General features: G+C 39.8%; 1 protein-coding gene across 1 annotated transcript in view; it reads left to right on the top strand.

Annotated features, from left to right (window-relative positions):
• wnk3 (WNK lysine deficient protein kinase 3) overlaps positions 1–14,250 on the top strand; it is a 99,588-nt gene extending 85,338 nt beyond the window's left edge. The window contains exons 19-25 of the mRNA XM_061986672.2: positions 1,327–1,576; positions 4,066–4,148; positions 4,223–4,566; positions 5,276–5,511; positions 5,586–5,681; positions 5,821–5,984; positions 8,030–14,250. Of these exons, the coding sequence (XP_061842656.2) occupies positions 1,327–1,576; positions 4,066–4,148; positions 4,223–4,566; positions 5,276–5,511; positions 5,586–5,681; positions 5,821–5,984; positions 8,030–8,527 (1,671 nt within the window). The 3' untranslated portion in view covers positions 8,528–14,250. The remainder of the gene's footprint in view (positions 1–1,326; positions 1,577–4,065; positions 4,149–4,222; positions 4,567–5,275; positions 5,512–5,585; positions 5,682–5,820; positions 5,985–8,029) is intronic.
• The last annotated feature ends 4,634 nt before the right edge of the window (positions 14,251–18,884 follow it).

Here is an 18,884-nt window from a genome sequence, read left to right as displayed (position 1 = left end):
GTGACTCAGTCTTTGTGATTTTTATAATGGCGAACAGCTGCAAAAAAAGCATCCTTGGGGCTAAATAAAGTTGTGAGTTGTAGCATACTGCTTTGTGCTGCAGAGTCACAAGAGTGTGATGTGTTGTGACGTACAGTTAAGTTGTGTGGCCACACGTGTTGTCCGAGCGTCATTGGGTTAAACACAAGGGCCAGCACTTTGATGAAGAAGGTGAGGATCAGTATTAAAGTCAATTAAGAACACATAGCAAAGTATGAAAGTGGCGTCTGTTCTCTCGTTCCCTCCTCCTTCGCCGTCTTTGCCAACAATAGTCTTCAATGAAAGTAAAAGTGATAATTTGTCATTAATAAAAATAATGCATTGTTTTCTGCATGTAAAACTTTAATTTTTAAGGATGTGAATCTTACGGCAACTCCCGATTCCATTCTGATTCTTGGGGTGACAATTAGATTCTGAAATGTCGATTTAACACTCTTCTCGATTCAAGCCGATTCTCGCAATATATTATTTGGTATGAAAATTATGATAAAACCTTTCAAACAGGTTACAGGTTACAAAAGTTCCTCTTGACTGCTGACGTATAGCCGCAGTGAGTAAGCCTGCATATAGCCTAATAAACATGTTTCTAAAAGTGTATTCTTAAAAGGAATCTATGATTAATTTTGTCTTTTCTTGCTTATGAATGTTAGATATAAGCGTCAAATAATAAGGTTAATGCATTTTGGTGTGAGCTTGCACGTAGTTTTGGATGCCTCTTTTCGCAAGGAAGTGTTTTAAATGTAGACTAGAATCATCATAGGTCCACTTTAAAACAATTACACAATAATATACTTTTTTTAAATACATTTTTGAAAATTATCAATCGATTTAGGGTCGGAATAAATAAGAATCACGATTTGAATGTGAATCAAAACTATTTTCTGCACCCCTAATAAATATCTTGTATAAAATGTGTTTTGTGTTCAAATGCGGGAGTGTCTGGAACGGATTCATTGGATTTGTTCAACTTCTGATGACAAACATTGCCTTGGTTTTTGTACAATTGGTCTTTGTTGAACAAAGAAAAACTGGGGTACTCCAAAAGAAAACCGATGTCCTCTGCAGCTAAGTAAATAACCAGTTCTGGCCACTATATGAGGAAATACCCTATGTGATCAAGTTAAATTATGTCTTTTACTTCCACCCGTTTCCTTTAAATGTGTTCTTTAAAACTGCAACATGTTTAATGTTGGGTGTTTTTCTCTTTAAAATATTTCCACCCATGCAGCCAACTGTTTGTCTAAACTCTATCTTTCTTATACTCCATGATTGTCAAAACTGTTGTAGGCTGTCCCCCCACACTCTGACACCAGCACCACTGGAGAAGCATCGCAGCTCTCCCTCCGTCAGCAACCGATTCCCCTCGGGCATGGACCGCAGCAGCATAATGCAGGAGGTGGATATTTTGGCCTAAACCTGACATGTCCTAGTATCAGAAATCCTGTTAGCAAGAAATCCTGGACTCGCAAATTCAAAAACTGGGCATGCAAACTGCGCCATTCCGCCAGCTTGTTCAAGAAGCCCAGAGTCCAGCAAGGTAGCGTCCTCTTAGGGATTTTTAGCGAGAGAGAGAGAGAGAGAGAGAGAGAGAGAGAGAGAGAGAGAGAGAGAGAGAGAGAGAGAAAGAAAGCGTGAGTGAGTGAATGGGAATGATTGTGATGTTTTCAATTGTATAATATCTAATATCTAGTCCTAATTTTAACATAGTAAATTAACTTTCTTAACTTTCAGGAAGTGTTTATGTGAAATGTCAACAGCTACATAACCTTTTTTGTATATTGTTATTGTTTATAATCCTAATTCAATATCAGCGTCAACATTCTTGTGTACATTTTTTTTTGTGCTCAATTTTAATTTTCTTGGCAGTCTTTCCTTTTGCATGGGTTACTCACCCAAGTGAGAGCGAGGTCAGTGGAGAATATTGTAGAGGAGTGTGTGGGAGCATAGGAAGAGGTTGGCTACCCAAAGCTGATCTGCCTCCATGCTGTCATGTCCCTTCATTTGACATGACGCCTCCCTGGCCCAAGTCCACAGGCACTGCCAGCAGCTACCCTCCCAGCTCACCACCGCCAAGTGGCTCAGTATAGAAAGCAACATGCATCGCAAGCTATGCATAATTACTGAGCTGTATGCACAGCATATACAGCATAGCTCTGCTGTTTCATGCTATACTGTATGCTGCAAATGTATCTTATGGGTATGATCAAAATGTATTCTATATAATGCATGCTACTCTGGGCTAATAGTAGTGTTGCACATGGCATGGCTTTTTTTAAGGCTACATTTTTATGACGCCATTTATTTTTGCAATGCTGCATGTATTTTTGTTGCCTATATACATGTCAACTAGGGATGTAACGATATGAATATTTCAAATCAAGGTTATTATCATCACAGTACTGTTGAATGCGCTCAAAAATATAATTTTCTGCACACTGAAATCTTTTAACCAAGCTGTATTAAAAATAGATACATAAGCAAAATGCACAATATACAATACATAAGATATTGTGTGGGCTTCTTAAAAACTATTTTATTTACTGTTACGAAAAAAGTCAGTAGCTTTTACAGTTAAAACTGGCAGTTGCCAGAATTTAACTTCAAAGATAACAGTGGTACCCTTTTTTAATCCAAAATAATGCGCTGTAAAAACAAGTTTTTCCATATACACTAGTAATTTGGTGAAAAAAATCACTGTTAATTTTACGGTAAAATTCCGGCGCCTGAGCTACCACTTTTTTGTCGTAAAATCTATTGATTTTTTTACAGTGTTTGAGTGTTTAAATATGTTCATCTTCATGTGTTTTCATTTGTTACAGTTTAAGTGTGCTTCTTAATGATAAAGGCAAAATGGGTGCTGTTTGTAAGATGTTAATGTATCTTGTAGTCATGTTTCGTCATGTTTTGGCTTGGTGTTGTGTTGGTCGTAAACCCAGGATGCAGAGACGGCAGGTAAAAATGGTTTTAATGACAAAAACAAAGACGTGCAGTAGGGAAGGGCACAAAGCTCAAAGAGGCGTAGGAAGCAAAAAAAATGCAAAGCAACATGTGAAGTTACAAAGCAAAACGATCTACCCAGTCCAGAGGACAGGGCTGGCAAAAAAAAACATCCTGATTGCCAACCAGGGACAGGTGAGGGAGCCAGCGCTCAGACAATTGACAGAGGAAAATAGGAAGTGAAAAAACAAAAATAAAAGTGCTGGAAAGGAAATGATACAGAACATTTGAAAAATAATAAAGTCCAAGCTGTCATGTGATCATGACAATGTTAGCATTTTAGCTAGTTAGAGATTAGCAGTATCACCAAGTTTTTCAAATCAAGGGTTCACGATAATTTAAATTTGAAAGGATAATACTAACTGTCAGGAAATTTACTGATTGATTGATTGAAACTTGTATTACTAGATTGCACAGTTCAGTACATATTTCATACAATTGACCACTAAATGGTAACACCCAAATAAGTTTTTCAACTTGTTTAAATTGGGGCCCACGTAAATCAATCATGGTAGTACTGCGGTTTATCATAACGGTAATCGTTACATCCCTATATGTCTTATTTTAGGGGCTGCATATTCTGGTGTTGGCTTGCCATTGGTTTCTTATAGTTTTCTGTTTACACTTACACATTCAGTGAGATGGTATGATGGTTGGAGTAAGATTTTAGATAATGTTTAGTGGACAAATCTGTTTTTAGTTTTATAGTATTGCTTTTAATAATGCATTATCGTAATGCACATTTTACTGACAATACAGTCTTTTTGATAATTGTAAAAATACTAAAGCAACAAAACTGCATGCAACCCGTAAGCAAATATCTCGGTGGATGGATTTTAACACAAATTTATATTTCTGTTCCATGTTTGTCCGTGTGCATTTGTATGTCGTCTTTCATGGACTTGTTTTCTCTGTGTGTGGTTTCTGGATGTTTGCCTCATTTTATGTGTGTTCTGCATATTTATGTTTCTGTGCGTGTGTCTCTGACTCCCCGTCGCCCCTTTTTGTTTACACCCGTCTTGTTATTAGAGGGACGATCCATCAGTCAGTCGGTCAAAGAGGAGAAAGAGGTGACCCTACATCCATCACAGTCACGCAGAGGACGATTTCAAGTACGAGGAATGACAGAACTAATGTGTGACAGTCTGGACAAGGAACACACGGCTAATATGTCTGCTTTCAACAGGTGACCCTAGTGCCTCAGTCCTCTCCCCCAAAAGATGCAACATCAGCAGTCCACGGCAGCACCCGCAGAAAAGTTGGACGCTTCTCTGTAACAAAGGCTGAGACCCAGGAGGAAGACAACCAGAGTGACAGCTCCCCAGTGCCTCCTGTCGTGATCAGGGAGAGGAGGCGGTCTCGGCCGAAGGATGCTGACAAAGATGAGAGCAAGAGGACTCCAAGGACGTCCCATCTTTCTCGATGTCACGAGCACAGCTACTCCCCAGTGGGCAGCAGTGACGACGATAATGATGAAAGTGAGTTGGAGGATGACAACTTGAGAAGAGAACTGCACAAGCTTAGAAAGAAGTAAGTAAGGTGGCCGGAAGTGCAAAACACTTTGACATTACATGAATCAAATTTACATTTCAGAAAACAAATTAACCAAAGGTGGTATAAGTTGCAACCCCACAACTTGTAAAGGGAATCTACCAAATGTTGGACTGACAGGAATGGGGTCAATGTGATGTGAATGTGTATAACAGTGCAAATAGTTTGCATGAGTGTGTATAAAATATATGTTTTCTTATTTTGTCATTTAATATACACGTTTTACACTACAAACAATCAAATGTGTGATTTATTAGGGTTTGGGTTTGACTTTTGATATCTTCACAATATTATGTCAGACCCACTCGACATCCATTGCATTCGGTCTCCCCTAGAGGGGGGTGGTTACCCACATATGCGGTGCTCTGCAAGGTTTCTCATAGTCATTCACATCGACGTCCCACTAGGGTGAGTTTTTCCTTGCCCTTATGTGGGCTCTGTACCGAGGATGTCGTTGTGGCTTGTGCAGCCCTTTGAGACACTTGTGATTTAGGGCTATATAAATAAACATTGATTGATTGATTGATTGATTGAAACCATGACCTAATGAATTGCACATTAAATCGTTTAATTGCCTGTTGTGTGAAAGAAGTTTATAAGATGACAAAAAAATAGTGTTATTTAATGAAACGATTGTACTCAGGTGAAAGATTCCTTCAATGTGCATTTCATTTCTGGACATCTCCAGGCACATCAAGGAAGTGGTGTCGCTTCAGGCCCAGCAGAACCAAGAGCTCCAGGAACTGTGCAGACAGCTGCGCTCCCAAAAAGACCAGAGGCAAAGTCTGCCTGCTTGCCTGTCTCGTACACCTGCTCTTCCCACAGCGCCCCCAGTCCTCTCTCCTCGTAGGCCGAGGCCGGCTAAAACTAAATTGCGGCCCCGACCTCACTCTCACATGGACAACAATGGAGTCACTCATGGTGGTAAAGTAATTTTACATTCATCTTTATGTTCTTGTCTTCTGGTTTTGTAATTATTATTTGTACTTCTTGTCCAGGATTCCAACAGTCAAGTATTTTTTCGAGTTCTGAGCAGAGTGGGATTCCCCCTCATTTTAGTTTAGAGCATCGCTCCTCACTGTCTACTAAAAGAGGTACCAGTTTAAGTTTGTTCCAGGTTAAAGTTATTTTTATTTCAATGCTTTTATCATGAACACAGATGGATGATGATGATTCAGTAAGGCTCTGTGTGGCCAAAATGGACACAACTGATTGTATTTGTTGGTTTGCCAGATCAAAGCCCTACAAGGAAAAGCACATTCACTGACGAACTGCACAAACTGGTTGATAATTGGACAAAGGAGACGATTAGCCAAACCCTGTCTAAGCCTTCTCTCAATCAGATCAAGCAGATTCAGCAGGTGCAAGAGTTGGAAGGCTGGACCCAGCCAATTGAGGTACCACAGACGGACACCATCATGCACTTCTAATTGTCATTTACTCTTTTTAAAGATCTGTTTTACAAAACATTGTTGCTCCAAAAAATGGAGTCATGAAAACCTGCCATTTAGTTCTGAAAGACTTAATAACAATGTAAAGTAATAAAGTAAATGAAATTCACACTTGACATTGGTGGTTAATGAAAAGCTCTACAAAGTAGGTGTCAACCATAGACATACTGTATATACAAAGACACCTTGTAACCAACCATAGAAATATACTGTATACGAAGACACTAATAACCAACCATGGACATATATACAAATAAACTAATAACCAATCATAGACATATAAACGAAGACACCTCATAACCAACTATAGTTCAAAATCAGACAGTTTCCTCTTCAAATTGTTTGAACGAACTCATGAATGTTTTGCATCTCCATGACAATGTTATGGTTAGTGGAAGAATGTACTAGAAACTGACCTTGTAATTTAATTTTGAATAAGGAGACGTTTCTGAGAAAAAAAATCACTAAACTTCTCAGATGTATCAATGTCACCTTCATCTGCACCTGTCTCTGTGACTTTCTCATACACTAAGGGCCAAAGTCTTGTGATTCAGGTTGAATAAATGATGATGATTGGGCACATTCTTTGTATAAGTCACCGATCTGCAAAATCCCTGATGTTTCCGAAAGACGTGAGCGGTACATGTGGATTTTAACTTCAAAGTATTTGTACAATCTTTCACTGGGCAACTCCCAACACAGCCTTCCGCAACATGTTCCTTCAAGTGAGCTATTAAAAGCGAGCCTTAAATGCTCCGTATATGTTAAATAGTTGTGCGCAACCAGTTCTAGCTCACTTAAACACAGAGCGTGGTTCATTTTGATGCAGTTTGCAATGAAGCACATTGACATAAGCAATCAGCATCAGCAATTAAAACATATACCGTACTCTGCTTGACTTATACAACTTCCGGTCGATAAAGTTTGATTCAAAGTACACACTTCTCAAAGATATATTAACTGCCCTGACCACATGATGGCGACAAATACACATGTAACAATGTTAATTAAATTAAATGGGGGACGGCGTGGTGAAGTTGGTAGAGTGGCCGTGCCAGCAATCGGAGGGTTGCTGGTTACTGGGGTTCAATCCCCACCTTCTACCATCCTAGTCACGTCCGTTGTGTCCTTGGGCAAGACACTTCACCCCTTGCTCCTGATGGCTGCTGATTAGCGCCTTGCATGGCAGCTCCCGCCATCAGTGTGTGAATGTGTGTGTGAATGGGTGAATGTGGAAATAGTGTCAAAGCGCTTTGAGTACCTTGAAGGTAGAAAAGCGCTATACAAGTATAACCCATTTATCATTTATTATAAATGACAAGCATGACATACTTTAACAACAAGAGTTTACAACTTTTAGTTGTAACAGAACAGCGACTGTCAACAACTTGTGATCTGATTGGCTATCCCAACTGTCTCTCAACTCTGTGTTCGCAAATTCATCCGCTAACGGTCCCGATGAGTAACCAATCACAGGACGCGTAAATGTCATGTTCCTTTGTGAGGCCATCCAGAAGGCCTTACTGACAACAACTCGTGATCTGATTGGCTATTGCAACTGTCTGTCACTGTATGTCCCCGTTCACTTACAGTGCACGGACGCCCGCATTGTTGATTCTGAAGGCCTCTGGCAGATTTGGTACTGCATGGCAACATAAGCTAGCTGAATTCTGATTGGAAACAAACTATAACTAAAACCAACAGCACTGGAACGAGCATAATATGACTTTTAAAGAAAATTTATAATTTTAGATATTAAGAGAAAGTAAATTAAAACATTTTTTTATCTTCAATTATGATCATGATTTCTGGTTACGTTAGGCCAGCAGAGAAGGCCTTGCTGGCCCTGACGGCACACCACTGGCTAACATAACACAATATGGAAAACGTGATGCGCCGTAAATACTTTCATGATGAACTATAATAATAATATAAGAATTACTTTTTTTACAGCAGCTGCAGAGAGTAAAAATATCACTTTTCCTGTACAGGTGGCTCCTCCGGATTGGTTTCCATCGGTACCACTAAGTCCACAGGCCACTCCGGCTGCTGCCAGCTGGCCGGTGGATGCCCCTCCCCACAGCACAGGTGGGGGCAGCCTGTCTATCTTTCCCGAAGCGCTGCAAACGCACACGGCTCAAGTGCCACAGATGCAGGCAGGTTTACACCATCAGCAGACGACCTTGCAGCACGTACAGCAACATCCCGTACAGTCCACACAGCTGCCCAGCTCGTCACCTCAAAGCCAACCGCCACTGCCTTCCCAAAGGACCACTTCTCCGGCACCCACTGCCGCGTCATTGCCGCCAGACGGTGGTCCCGCCGCACCCGCAGATAGCAGCGTTGCCAGCGGGGGAGCATTTTGCTCCTGTTCCTCCTCATCGTCGACCTGTTGCTCCTCATCTTCCTGTTCTAAAGCTGCTCTACCTTCCAGTGCCAAAAATCACCCAACGCCCCCCACCTCCGCTCTTCCTCTGGGAAAGAAATGAAACTAATCTCGAGGTAAATACAAAGCCGCAAGAGAAGTATTAGACGTGCGTGGGCATGAAGAAGGTGATGACGAAATGCAGGGAATGTATGTGAGAAATGATTGATTCCGGCATGTAGGCGACATTGAACGCAGCACCTGAGGTTTGTGAATAATGGTCCGTGTGGGTCTTGAGATGTACAAGTTCTTTAACGTATGTATGTACTGTGTGTTTGTGTCTGTGTGCCTGAGTATTTGTACTACATATCCCCCACAAACTTTTGCTCTTCAGAACATCACCGTCAGACCTGAGCTTTGACGATGTGTTCATATCTTCTCCGTTTGTTTCAATTTGTCAGCGCTCGTGGTGAAAGGACTATCAATTTAAAAAGTGCAATTAATAATGATCATTGGAATTGATCAGCATGTATCCTAATGAATTGTCTGTTAGTCATAAACTATTTTTGTATTGATGAAGCTCATTGAGGATCTTTTTAACACAGCACAAGCTGCTTCGACGGGCCAAGAAGAAGCATTAAAACAACTCCAGTAAACTTATCTGATAACTTAATTACAACTCCCAAGACATAAGATGAAGGATTACTTCTGCTCGAATTAACCCAAATGAACAATCTCAGTACACTTCCAATAACACCATTATTAATGTTACTTTAGGTGCTAATAGCTGCTTTTTGTATTCAATAAGTTATTTTTGATCTCAATTGCCTTACCTTTGTTTTATCACAGTGGAGGGAAAAAATTATTAGCCCACCATTATTATTCAGTCCATCCAGGATTTCGCCATCTTTGTTTGTGATTGTTACGGCCTAAAAGGCATGAATTTGCGGCATCGTTTTCAGAAAGTTGTAATGTTTACAAGCTCCTTTTTTTTCTCAATAACAATTAATCAACTTGTGTTTTTATGAAATTGTTGTCAATACTCCAAAGACATGCACCTGGGGATAGGTTGATTGGCAACACTAAATTGGCCCTAGTGTGTGAATGTTGTCTGTCTATCTGTGTTGGCCCTGCGATGAGGTGGCGATTTGTCCAGGGTGTACACCGCCTTCCGCCCGATTGCAGCTGAGATAGGCTCCAGCGCCCCCGCGACCCCGAAGGGAATAAGCGGTAGAAAATGGATGGATGGATGTAAAGGTTCCTGTAACTTTAACCTCAAAAAGCACATATTGGAAAACAAATACTGTATTGATGTTTTACTCACTTTATTCCACACATACTTAAAAGTAGACAGTAGAGCTCGTTGTCAAATTACTGTACTGTTTTAAATATTTATAACCGATTATATTAGTCATAGTTATAGAACGAAACACCAGAAAGGGCTATGGTATTGTGTCTGTTCTGTCGTTCACAAGTAGACATTCTCTATGTATGTTTTACGCTTGAAACCCCCCCAAAATGCTTTACGCTTAAACATGCATTTTTGTTCCTCACATGTTATAACCATTTGTGAACTGCTGAGAGCAATCTATCGCGGTAATTTTTGTTGACAAATGAGAGACGATGACAGATTATCATCACACTTAAGCATCTCCGTCATGTAAAAGCTGTCTGTTTGCTAGGTTAGCATTGCAAATGAGAATCTGTTCTTGTCTTACCCTGGATAAATAAATGTTAAATATATATATGTATATAAATACATATAAACTAGTAAGTAACACCGGTGTGTTGCTTATCATTTATATCCTACATTACCAAGAAGGCTAAATGCCGTCGCAAGGAACCAGAAATGAATCTGATATGCAGTGTTGCCAATTTGGCTCCTTTGTGGCTAAATCTGGCGACTTTCCAAATCCTCTGGGTGACTTTTTTTGTAAACAGCTTCAAGCGACAAATTGAGGGTACTTTTTTGGATGTTTTGGAGACATGAAAGCATACAATTAATGCCCTCTAGGAGGAGCGGGTGCTGCCGTGAATCCCTCTCCTACAGGCGGTCAGGTTTTAGAGTCGCCTCGCGGAGCAGTCCCAGCTGCATGAGACCAGTGCTTCTCAAATATTTTCTGATACGCCCCCATAGGAAGAAGAAAATATTTTGCGGCCCCTCCACTCTCTTCCGTGACTATAAATACTATCATGGGTTTATGAAAACTGTTACAACTATACCTCTACATTACATTGTAAGCTTATTAACATTAAAGGAAACAACACACCAGTCATCCCTCGTCTTCCACCCTGGTTACAATGAAGCCAAGTGCGTCATCCATCCATTCATTTTCTACTGCTTGTCCCTTTCGGGGTTGCGGGGGGGGGTAGAGCTTATCTCAGCTGCATTCGGGCGGAAGGCGGGGTACACCCTGGACAAGTCGCCACCTCATTGCAGCAAGTGCTACATACGCTTCACCATATTTTGGTACAGCTAAAAAAGCATGTTCCCCGAGGTCACACGCGATGCCTTTTCGCGTCCAGGCTGCAAATGAAATACTCAAATGCAAAGCTGCCGCTTTTTCCGCCAAGTCTACCGAGGAGATGTAAATGTTTATTCACTGATACGCTGATTTTAAATCACTACAAAGTACTATTTCATGCCAAGAAGCAAGCCAGCCAATAGATTCAGTTTGTTCGTAAATGTCACAACACTACAGTTTTTTGGTCAAATGTAATACTTAACTATTGAACAATACAGAACAAATAGATCTTAATTTAAAGTTCCTTAGCGGTTCTAATCATATTTAGAGTTTTTTTAAGTATTTATTTTTTTGTCTTTCCTAAGATGTTATTTCTCTCTCCTACAGCATCCATTGCATGTATTACGCGAATGAGGTGATGATGTCATCTAGCGATTACTAGCGCCTTTTAGGGGAAACAGCCATTAGCTGTTTCCCTTACTGAAGAGTTGGCAACACTGCTGAAACGCGGGAGGAAACCAGAGTTGATATTCCGTTATACGTTGTTTGTTGTTCCTGTTTCGTCTCCACCAGGGGTAGGGAACCTATGGCTCTAGAGCCAGATGTGGCTCTTTTGATGACTGCATCTGGCTCTCAGATAAAATCTTAGCTGACACTGCTTAACATGATAAGTAATGAATAATTCCGCTGGTAATCACAGTGTTAGAAATAACGTTCAAAATATAAAACATTCTCATGCATTTTAATCCATCCATCCGTTTTCTACCGCACCTGTTAAAGAAGTCGCATTAATGGTAAGAAGTATTTTATTTATTATTGGTTAGCTTCAGAATAACAATGTTATTTAAAAAAAAAAAATAGAACAGTTATCATAAACTCATTTAGTTGTATTCATTGTTAAAAAATGAATACAACTCAATGAAATATATATCACGGAAATACATTTTAAAATATTTGGCTCTCATGGCTCTCTCAGCCAAAAAGGTTCCCAACCCCTGGTCTACACCAAAAACAAACACAAGTTTTGATCTGATAGTTGATGTGTGCATTTTAGTGCTGGTCAGAGGCAAATTTGATTGGCGAATAAATGCGCTGATTTGCCAAAATGTGCGGGGAAGTTGTTAAATGTGCGTGAATTGGCACGATTGCGACATCCTGGAGGGACTGAATGTATGGACCAGTGGCTCTCAAACATTTTTCACCAAGTACCACCGCAGAAAACACTTGGCTCTTCAAGTACCACCATAATGACCAATATTAAAATATGGTAGCATAGTAGGCCTAAATACTCTTGAAAACAAGGCAGACGTTTTATCCAAGAAGAATATTTAATATTGGCCACTGTAACATTAGTTTAGTTTATTATTACATTATTATTATTTCTTCGGTCAGTAGTCTAAAAATAAACAAAAATTATTTTTTAATATTTAATTGATTATTTGGTTTACCACTAGATAGAGACAGCGTACCACTAATGGTCACTGATAGCATCAATGATATAGACCAGTGGTCCACAACCACCGGTCTGAGGACCGGTACCGGTTTGTGGCGCATTTGCTACGGGGCCGCTCAGAGACAATAATTCATTTATAAACTTCTGCATTTTCTCCAACTTTACTTTCGCCTGTCCCACTAAACACACCAATAAGCTTATTAATAGATGTATATTACAACTTCTTTGTTATAGTACATGGGACAATGAACATTAATGGACATATAAAATGTTAATATGTCAGATGGTAGCCAAAGGCTAATTTTTAGTCCTCTTTTTTTTGCTGTTTTTATCTGCCGGTCCGTGACAATAATGCATAAATTAAACCGGTCCCTGATGGGAAAAAGGTTGGGGATCCCTGATATGGACATCCAAACATTACTTTGTTATGTTATCAGAATCAGAATCGTTTTATTGCCATTGTTTGAGAACGGGTTCACAAACTAGGAATTTTTCTTGGTGTAATCGTGCAACATTAAACACATATAACACAGATTTGGTAATAACAAGAGCTGTAACTGAGCTATCAGATCTTGTTATAGACTTAGAAGGAATTCTAGGGAGCTACTATAATAGTGTTGTGCGCATGACATGTGATTATTTAGTTTTTTTATGTTTGGAGTTGTGTGATTACAGCAATTGCACTAATAAGTATGCCTGCACAAAGGCATTTGAACTCTTCACTGTTTCTAAATAAGGCAGCCCAAATATTGAAACAGTTGATGTGGTGCAGGTCGACACCACTGATGAACCACAACCATAGATAAACGTCACTAGTATATAACACAGCCCACGTATGTGATTAAGTCATCCCTTACAACCAAACTATTTGTCTTCTCTGTGTAACTTGTGGTGTTGTGCTTAGGAATAGGGTGAAAAACAACTGCCAAGTTATTATGAACCGGGTGTGCCCATATTGCCTTTTGAAATCTCTGCATTTTTTCCGTGTGTACAAGAGGTTTTTCAATACATATATGTGTGACGGATTCACGTTAGAGAACATTTTTGGATCGTAACTCTTTCAAAAACGCCTCTCGGGCATCACTCAACCAACTGAAACAATGAAAAAACACTTTTTTTTTGTTTCTTCTTCCAGTTAAGTAAACATACATTGGGATGATTTGATGATTACTTGACCGCAAACTGACAAAAAATGAACTGTGCTGAATGAAACCTGCAAAAAATTAAAAACATCCATCTATTGGACTTCTGCATTACAGTAAGCAGCGATATATCGTGATCTAGCCAACATGTTTGCAGTAAAAACTGCTTCCATGGAACACGAATGGTCAAGTAGAAATATTTACTTTTGACATCATGTATTATACAACAATGGTTTACTGTATGTGTTTCATTCTAGAAGGTCAGATCCTTTGCTGTCATCTCTGATACTAACATGTTTACCACAAGCTATACAAAACGGCTTCATTGTCATGTTTCATGACCTGGAGAAGCCGTCGTGTTACCAAAATGTTCTCTACAAAAAAAAATGAAGATTATTTTTGTATTCTCAAAAGGGGATGGTAAATTGTAAAATATTACACTGGCCATAATGAATAAGGTTTTATGAACCTAAAAGTGACTGGTTCTCATGCTTGTCTCCACGGGACTTATATTCTAATACCTCTTTGAGTCTTCCCTGACTCGTTTTAGGACTATTGATCTTTATTTCTGTTAATACCTTAAAAAAAAACCACTCCTGGGCTTTATTAAACTTACAAATGGATGCAAACAGTTAAGTGAGTTCCTTTAAGGCATGACTGAGAACCAACCAAATCCTAAAATTACAAAATATGTTGCAGGTGATTGACCTTCTGTACATTGTACAAAATCAACTATTTGATCTATTTATGTTTTGTAACTAATCAAAATAAATGATGTCAAACATCACACACTTGTGACGTTTTTTTGCCATAATTTCACAAAGTGAATTTACAGGACACTATTATATTTTCCATCCGTCCATTTTCTACCGATGTATTTTCCCCACATAAACAAAATAGTTAACTGTGTAAATCACAAGTGTCAAACTCATGGCCAAAGATCTGGCCCGCCTCATCGATTTATGCCTGGAAATAATGCATCAATAAAGTACTTTATCCTTCTTACTAAACATTTGCTCTTTCAATGTTCACAGACAAAAATGCATGTTTTTTAAACTTAAGAATTATCTAACCATACAAAAAACATTACATTAACAGAGGGGGGTCCAAAGTGCGGCCAGCAGCTCAAGTTTTCTTGGTCCGCAGCATATTTTTGGATTAAAAAAACAACAGTAAGAATGTAAAAAAAAAAAAAAAGAGCAGAACGTGTGATGTCATGAGAAAAAAGCTGACAATTTGATACTAACTTTTCATTCATTCATTTTTCATTTATTTATTTATTTTCTCCACCAAGGGTCGCAGACTGAAAAGTCAAAGTGTATGGGGGCCATTTTGAAATTGTTATATTTTGTTAATAACATTTTTTTTTTTTAAAGAGAAAGAGAGACAATTAATATATTTCACGGCAAAGGTCAGGGTCAGCATTGTTTTACATGTGAAGAAGTGTATTATTAGTTATTAGCGTCAACATTTCTGCTTTTTCTAAATACATTATGTAAGTTTGCTTTTTTTTTTTTTTTACATTTTACTGTTGTTTTTTCCCCCCTGTAATAATTAATAATATGCACATAGTCACCAATAACACAAAGCTTACACTAAGTTATTTTACAAAATTAAAAAAATTAAAATTAAATTAAAAAAAAATTAAAAAAAAAAAATATATATATATATATGGCCCCTTTTACTTTTTAGTATGTACTCCTTTATTAACATATATTCCAAACATTTTTTGTTCAAATAAAACGCTTGTTCCTCTGACTTGTGATTTCAAAAGCGAGTACGTTATCCACCAATCTGTACGTAAAAAATAATCAAATGTATATAGGGAATTGTGTAATATAAGGAGATTATACATATATTCTCTGTAACACGCGGCCCCGGAGAGCAGCGATAACTGCAGTGTGGCCCTCAAGGAAAATGAGTTTAACCCTCCCTGGTGTGAGCGGTGTGAAGAATTCAGTTATTCAGAAATATCAAGATCATTGCAAGCTGATTTTATTAGAATATAATGAATAGAATAGAATGCCTTTTATTGTCACTATACACAGGTACAATGAGATTAAAAGCAACTCCAGTATCAGTGCGACAGTCTACAAATACGCAAAACATAGGAAGAAAAGAAAGAAAAATAGTGCAAAAGGAGGTAAGGTGCACAGTCCAGTCCTGAGAACGAATGTTCAGAATGTGTTGTTTACAGGAATAAATATTATACTCTGTACATATATACAGAAGCATTCAGATTGTGGGTAGAAAGTAAAAATTGCACACAGAGAGGTGCTAAACTATAAAATCAGTGCCTATGAGAGTTCATCGTGGTTATGGCTTTAGGGAAAACACTGTTCTTGAGTCTGTTTGTCTTAGACCTGATGACCCTGTAGCATCTTCCTGAAGGCAGCAGGTCAACGCCAGGGTTGGAGCTGTCCTTGATAATGTTGGTAGCTCTGCTGAGGCAGCGGGAGGTGTAAATGTGGAGAGGGCAGCCGATGATCCGGTGTGTTGCCCCCACCACTCTCTGGAGCCTCTCCCTGTCTGCTGCGGTGCAGCTGCCGTACCATGCTGTGATGCAGTATGTCAGCAGGCTCTCAATGGACGAGCGGTAGAAGGTCAGCAGCAGGTTGAAGTCCAGGTTGTACTTCTTGAGGACTCTCAGGAAGTGCAGCCGCTACTGAGCCTTCTTAGTGATGACAGTGATGTTATCAGACCAGGAGATGATGTCAGTGTTGTGTATAGACTAAAGGGGAGGTGACGGCAAACAGACACCAGGGGCCAGTATGTACAATTATTTATTATATATATATATTGTATATTCAATATATATAATAATAACAAACAATACTAATATAAACTAAACTAATGAAATGGAGTGTGTGATAAAACCCTAGAGTGAGTTGTGTTAGACTATGTGTGTAGTTAGCTGTTGTGTATTACCGTTCTGTTGGATGAGGGAGCAGACAAGTCCAAAGAGGGCAAGGCAAAAGGGGTCCAAGAGGCAGGCAGATGATCCGGGGCGAGAGTGAGGCGTCAGAATCCAGGGGCGAGAGAAAGGTCTAGGAACGAAGGAGGCAGTCAGAGTCCAGAGGGAGATCCAGGCGAAAGTGAGACGCACAGCTCACTTTACAGGCGACGGAGGGTACTGCGGGGACACGGGAGAAGACAAGGGACAAATCAAGGCACGGAGAGGAAACATGAATCGAGCATAAAGCTTGTTGCTTACGGTACACCATGAGAAAACTAAGTTCCCGCGACGATCCTTGGGTCCACTGGTCCTTTATTGATCTCCCCCTCATCAGTCGCAGGTGTGCAGGCTTGTCGCTGCGTGGGCGTGCTGCGTGGGCGTGCTGCGCTCAACGCGAGCAGGGGCGTGTCCGAACGCGCTGTCAACGGCTCCTCCAAGTGCTCCCGCAGAGGAGGGAGAAGTAGACTGCGCGTGCGCCGTAACAGTCAGAGATGCCAAGAAACCGGAAGGTGTGGACCCTCGCCACACACTCACCCTTGATGTAGAGGGGGGCTAGGTCACTACTGTGTTTCCTGAAAGCAAAAATTAAAGCAAAAGTATACATGTTTTTTTTTTTTAAAGGTGGCAAAAACTGTTAAAATGCAAAATACATGTAGTAAATGGGTTATACTTGTATAGCACTTTTCTACCTTCAAGGTACTCAAAGCGCTTTGACACTATTTCCACATTCACCCATTCACACACACATTCACACACTGATGGTGGGAACTGCCATGCAAGGCCCTAACCACGACCCATTAGGAGCAAGGGTGAATTGTCTTGCTCAAGGACACAACGGACGTGACTAGGTTGGTAGATGGGGATTGAACCAGGAACTCTCAGGTTGCTGAGCACTGCCACTCTCCCAACCACACATCTAGAGGCTAATCTTTCCTATGATAAAATGCCAACCAAGGTAATCAAAAAGGTCAACCAACGAACGACATTTCTCGATAGAATCTCCTCTCTGGTCAACAAAAGCACCATGAAGATTCTAGCGGGAACTCTCGTTCAACCCTTTTTCGGTTATGCATGCACCTCCTGGTACCTTAGCATCTCCAAAACCCTCAAATCTAGACTCTAAACATCCCAGAACAAGCTAGTCAGATTACTTCTAGACCTCCACCCCAGATCCCACCTCACTCCTACCCACTTCTCCAAAGTGGGCTGGCTCAGGGTGGAGGACAGAGTAAAACAACTTGCACTGAGCCTAGTCTATAAAATCCGCTACACCTCCCTAATACCGAAGTACATGTCAAACTACTTCCTTAACGTAAATGACCGCCATAACCACAACACCAGGGGGAGCTCCACTAACCACGTTAAACCCAGATTCCGATCTAACAAAGGTCTTAACTCATTCTCTTTCTATGCCACATCAATGTGGAATGCCCTCCCAACAGGTGTAAAAGAAAGGGCATCTCTATCCTCCTTCAAAACCGCAATAAAAGTTCACCTCCAGGCAACTTCAACCCTAAACTAACACCCTCCCCGGATTGTTAATAATCAAATTTAAACAATCAAATGCAGATATTTTTCTAATGCCTTCTGATCTCTCTCTCTCTCTCTCTCTCTCTCTCTCTCTCTCTCTCTCTCTCTCTCTCTCTCTCTCTCTCTCTCTCTCTCTCTCTGTCTCTCTCTCACTCTCTCTCTCTCTCTCTCTCTCTCTCTCTCTCTCTCTCTCTCTCTCTCTCTCTCTCTCTCTCTCTCTCTCTCTCTCTCTCTCTCTCTCTCTCTCTCTCTCTCTCTCTCTCTCTCTCTCTCTCTCTCTCTCTCTCTCTCTCTCTCTCTCTGTCAGACCTACACTGTTTCAATATTCATTTCTCTGTTCTCAATTGTTGATGACTGATGATAACAGCCAAACCTAACCCCCCTCCACACCCCGGATTGTAAATAATTCAATGTATATACCCTGATGATTATCTTGTGTGATGACTGTATTATGATGATAGTATATATCTGATAGTATATATCTGTATCATGAATCAATTTAAGTGGACCCCGACTTAAACAAGTCGAAAAACGTATTCGGGTGTTACCATTTAGTGGTCAATTGTACGGAATATGTACTTCACTGTGCAACCTATGATAAAAGTCTCAATCAATCAATCAAAACACCACGCCGTCCCCTGAAAGTAAAAGTTGTTCAACAAATTCAACATATTTTATTTACATCTTACAGCTAAATTATTTAAATGTTTTCAAGTGTCTGTGTGTATAGAAATACTGTATATCTATTTTTGCATTAGACTCCATATTAAAAAAATGTTTTTTTTTAAAGCGCATTAACGTTTTTAATATCTTTAAAAAATAAGATATGCCTTCTTTTATTTCAATGTTTTTAACCCCAAGCATTTCCCGAAACACCACTTTTGACTGTTCCGAACTTTATTGTTCCTCCGCAGGTTGACAGTGATGAACAACAG

Source organism: Nerophis lumbriciformis, linkage group LG01 (assembly GCF_033978685.3).
Source record: "Nerophis lumbriciformis linkage group LG01, RoL_Nlum_v2.1, whole genome shotgun sequence".
Classification (NCBI taxonomy): Eukaryota; Metazoa; Chordata; class Actinopteri; order Syngnathiformes; family Syngnathidae; genus Nerophis; species Nerophis lumbriciformis.
This window is presented reverse-complemented; position numbering and strand designations above follow the sequence as displayed.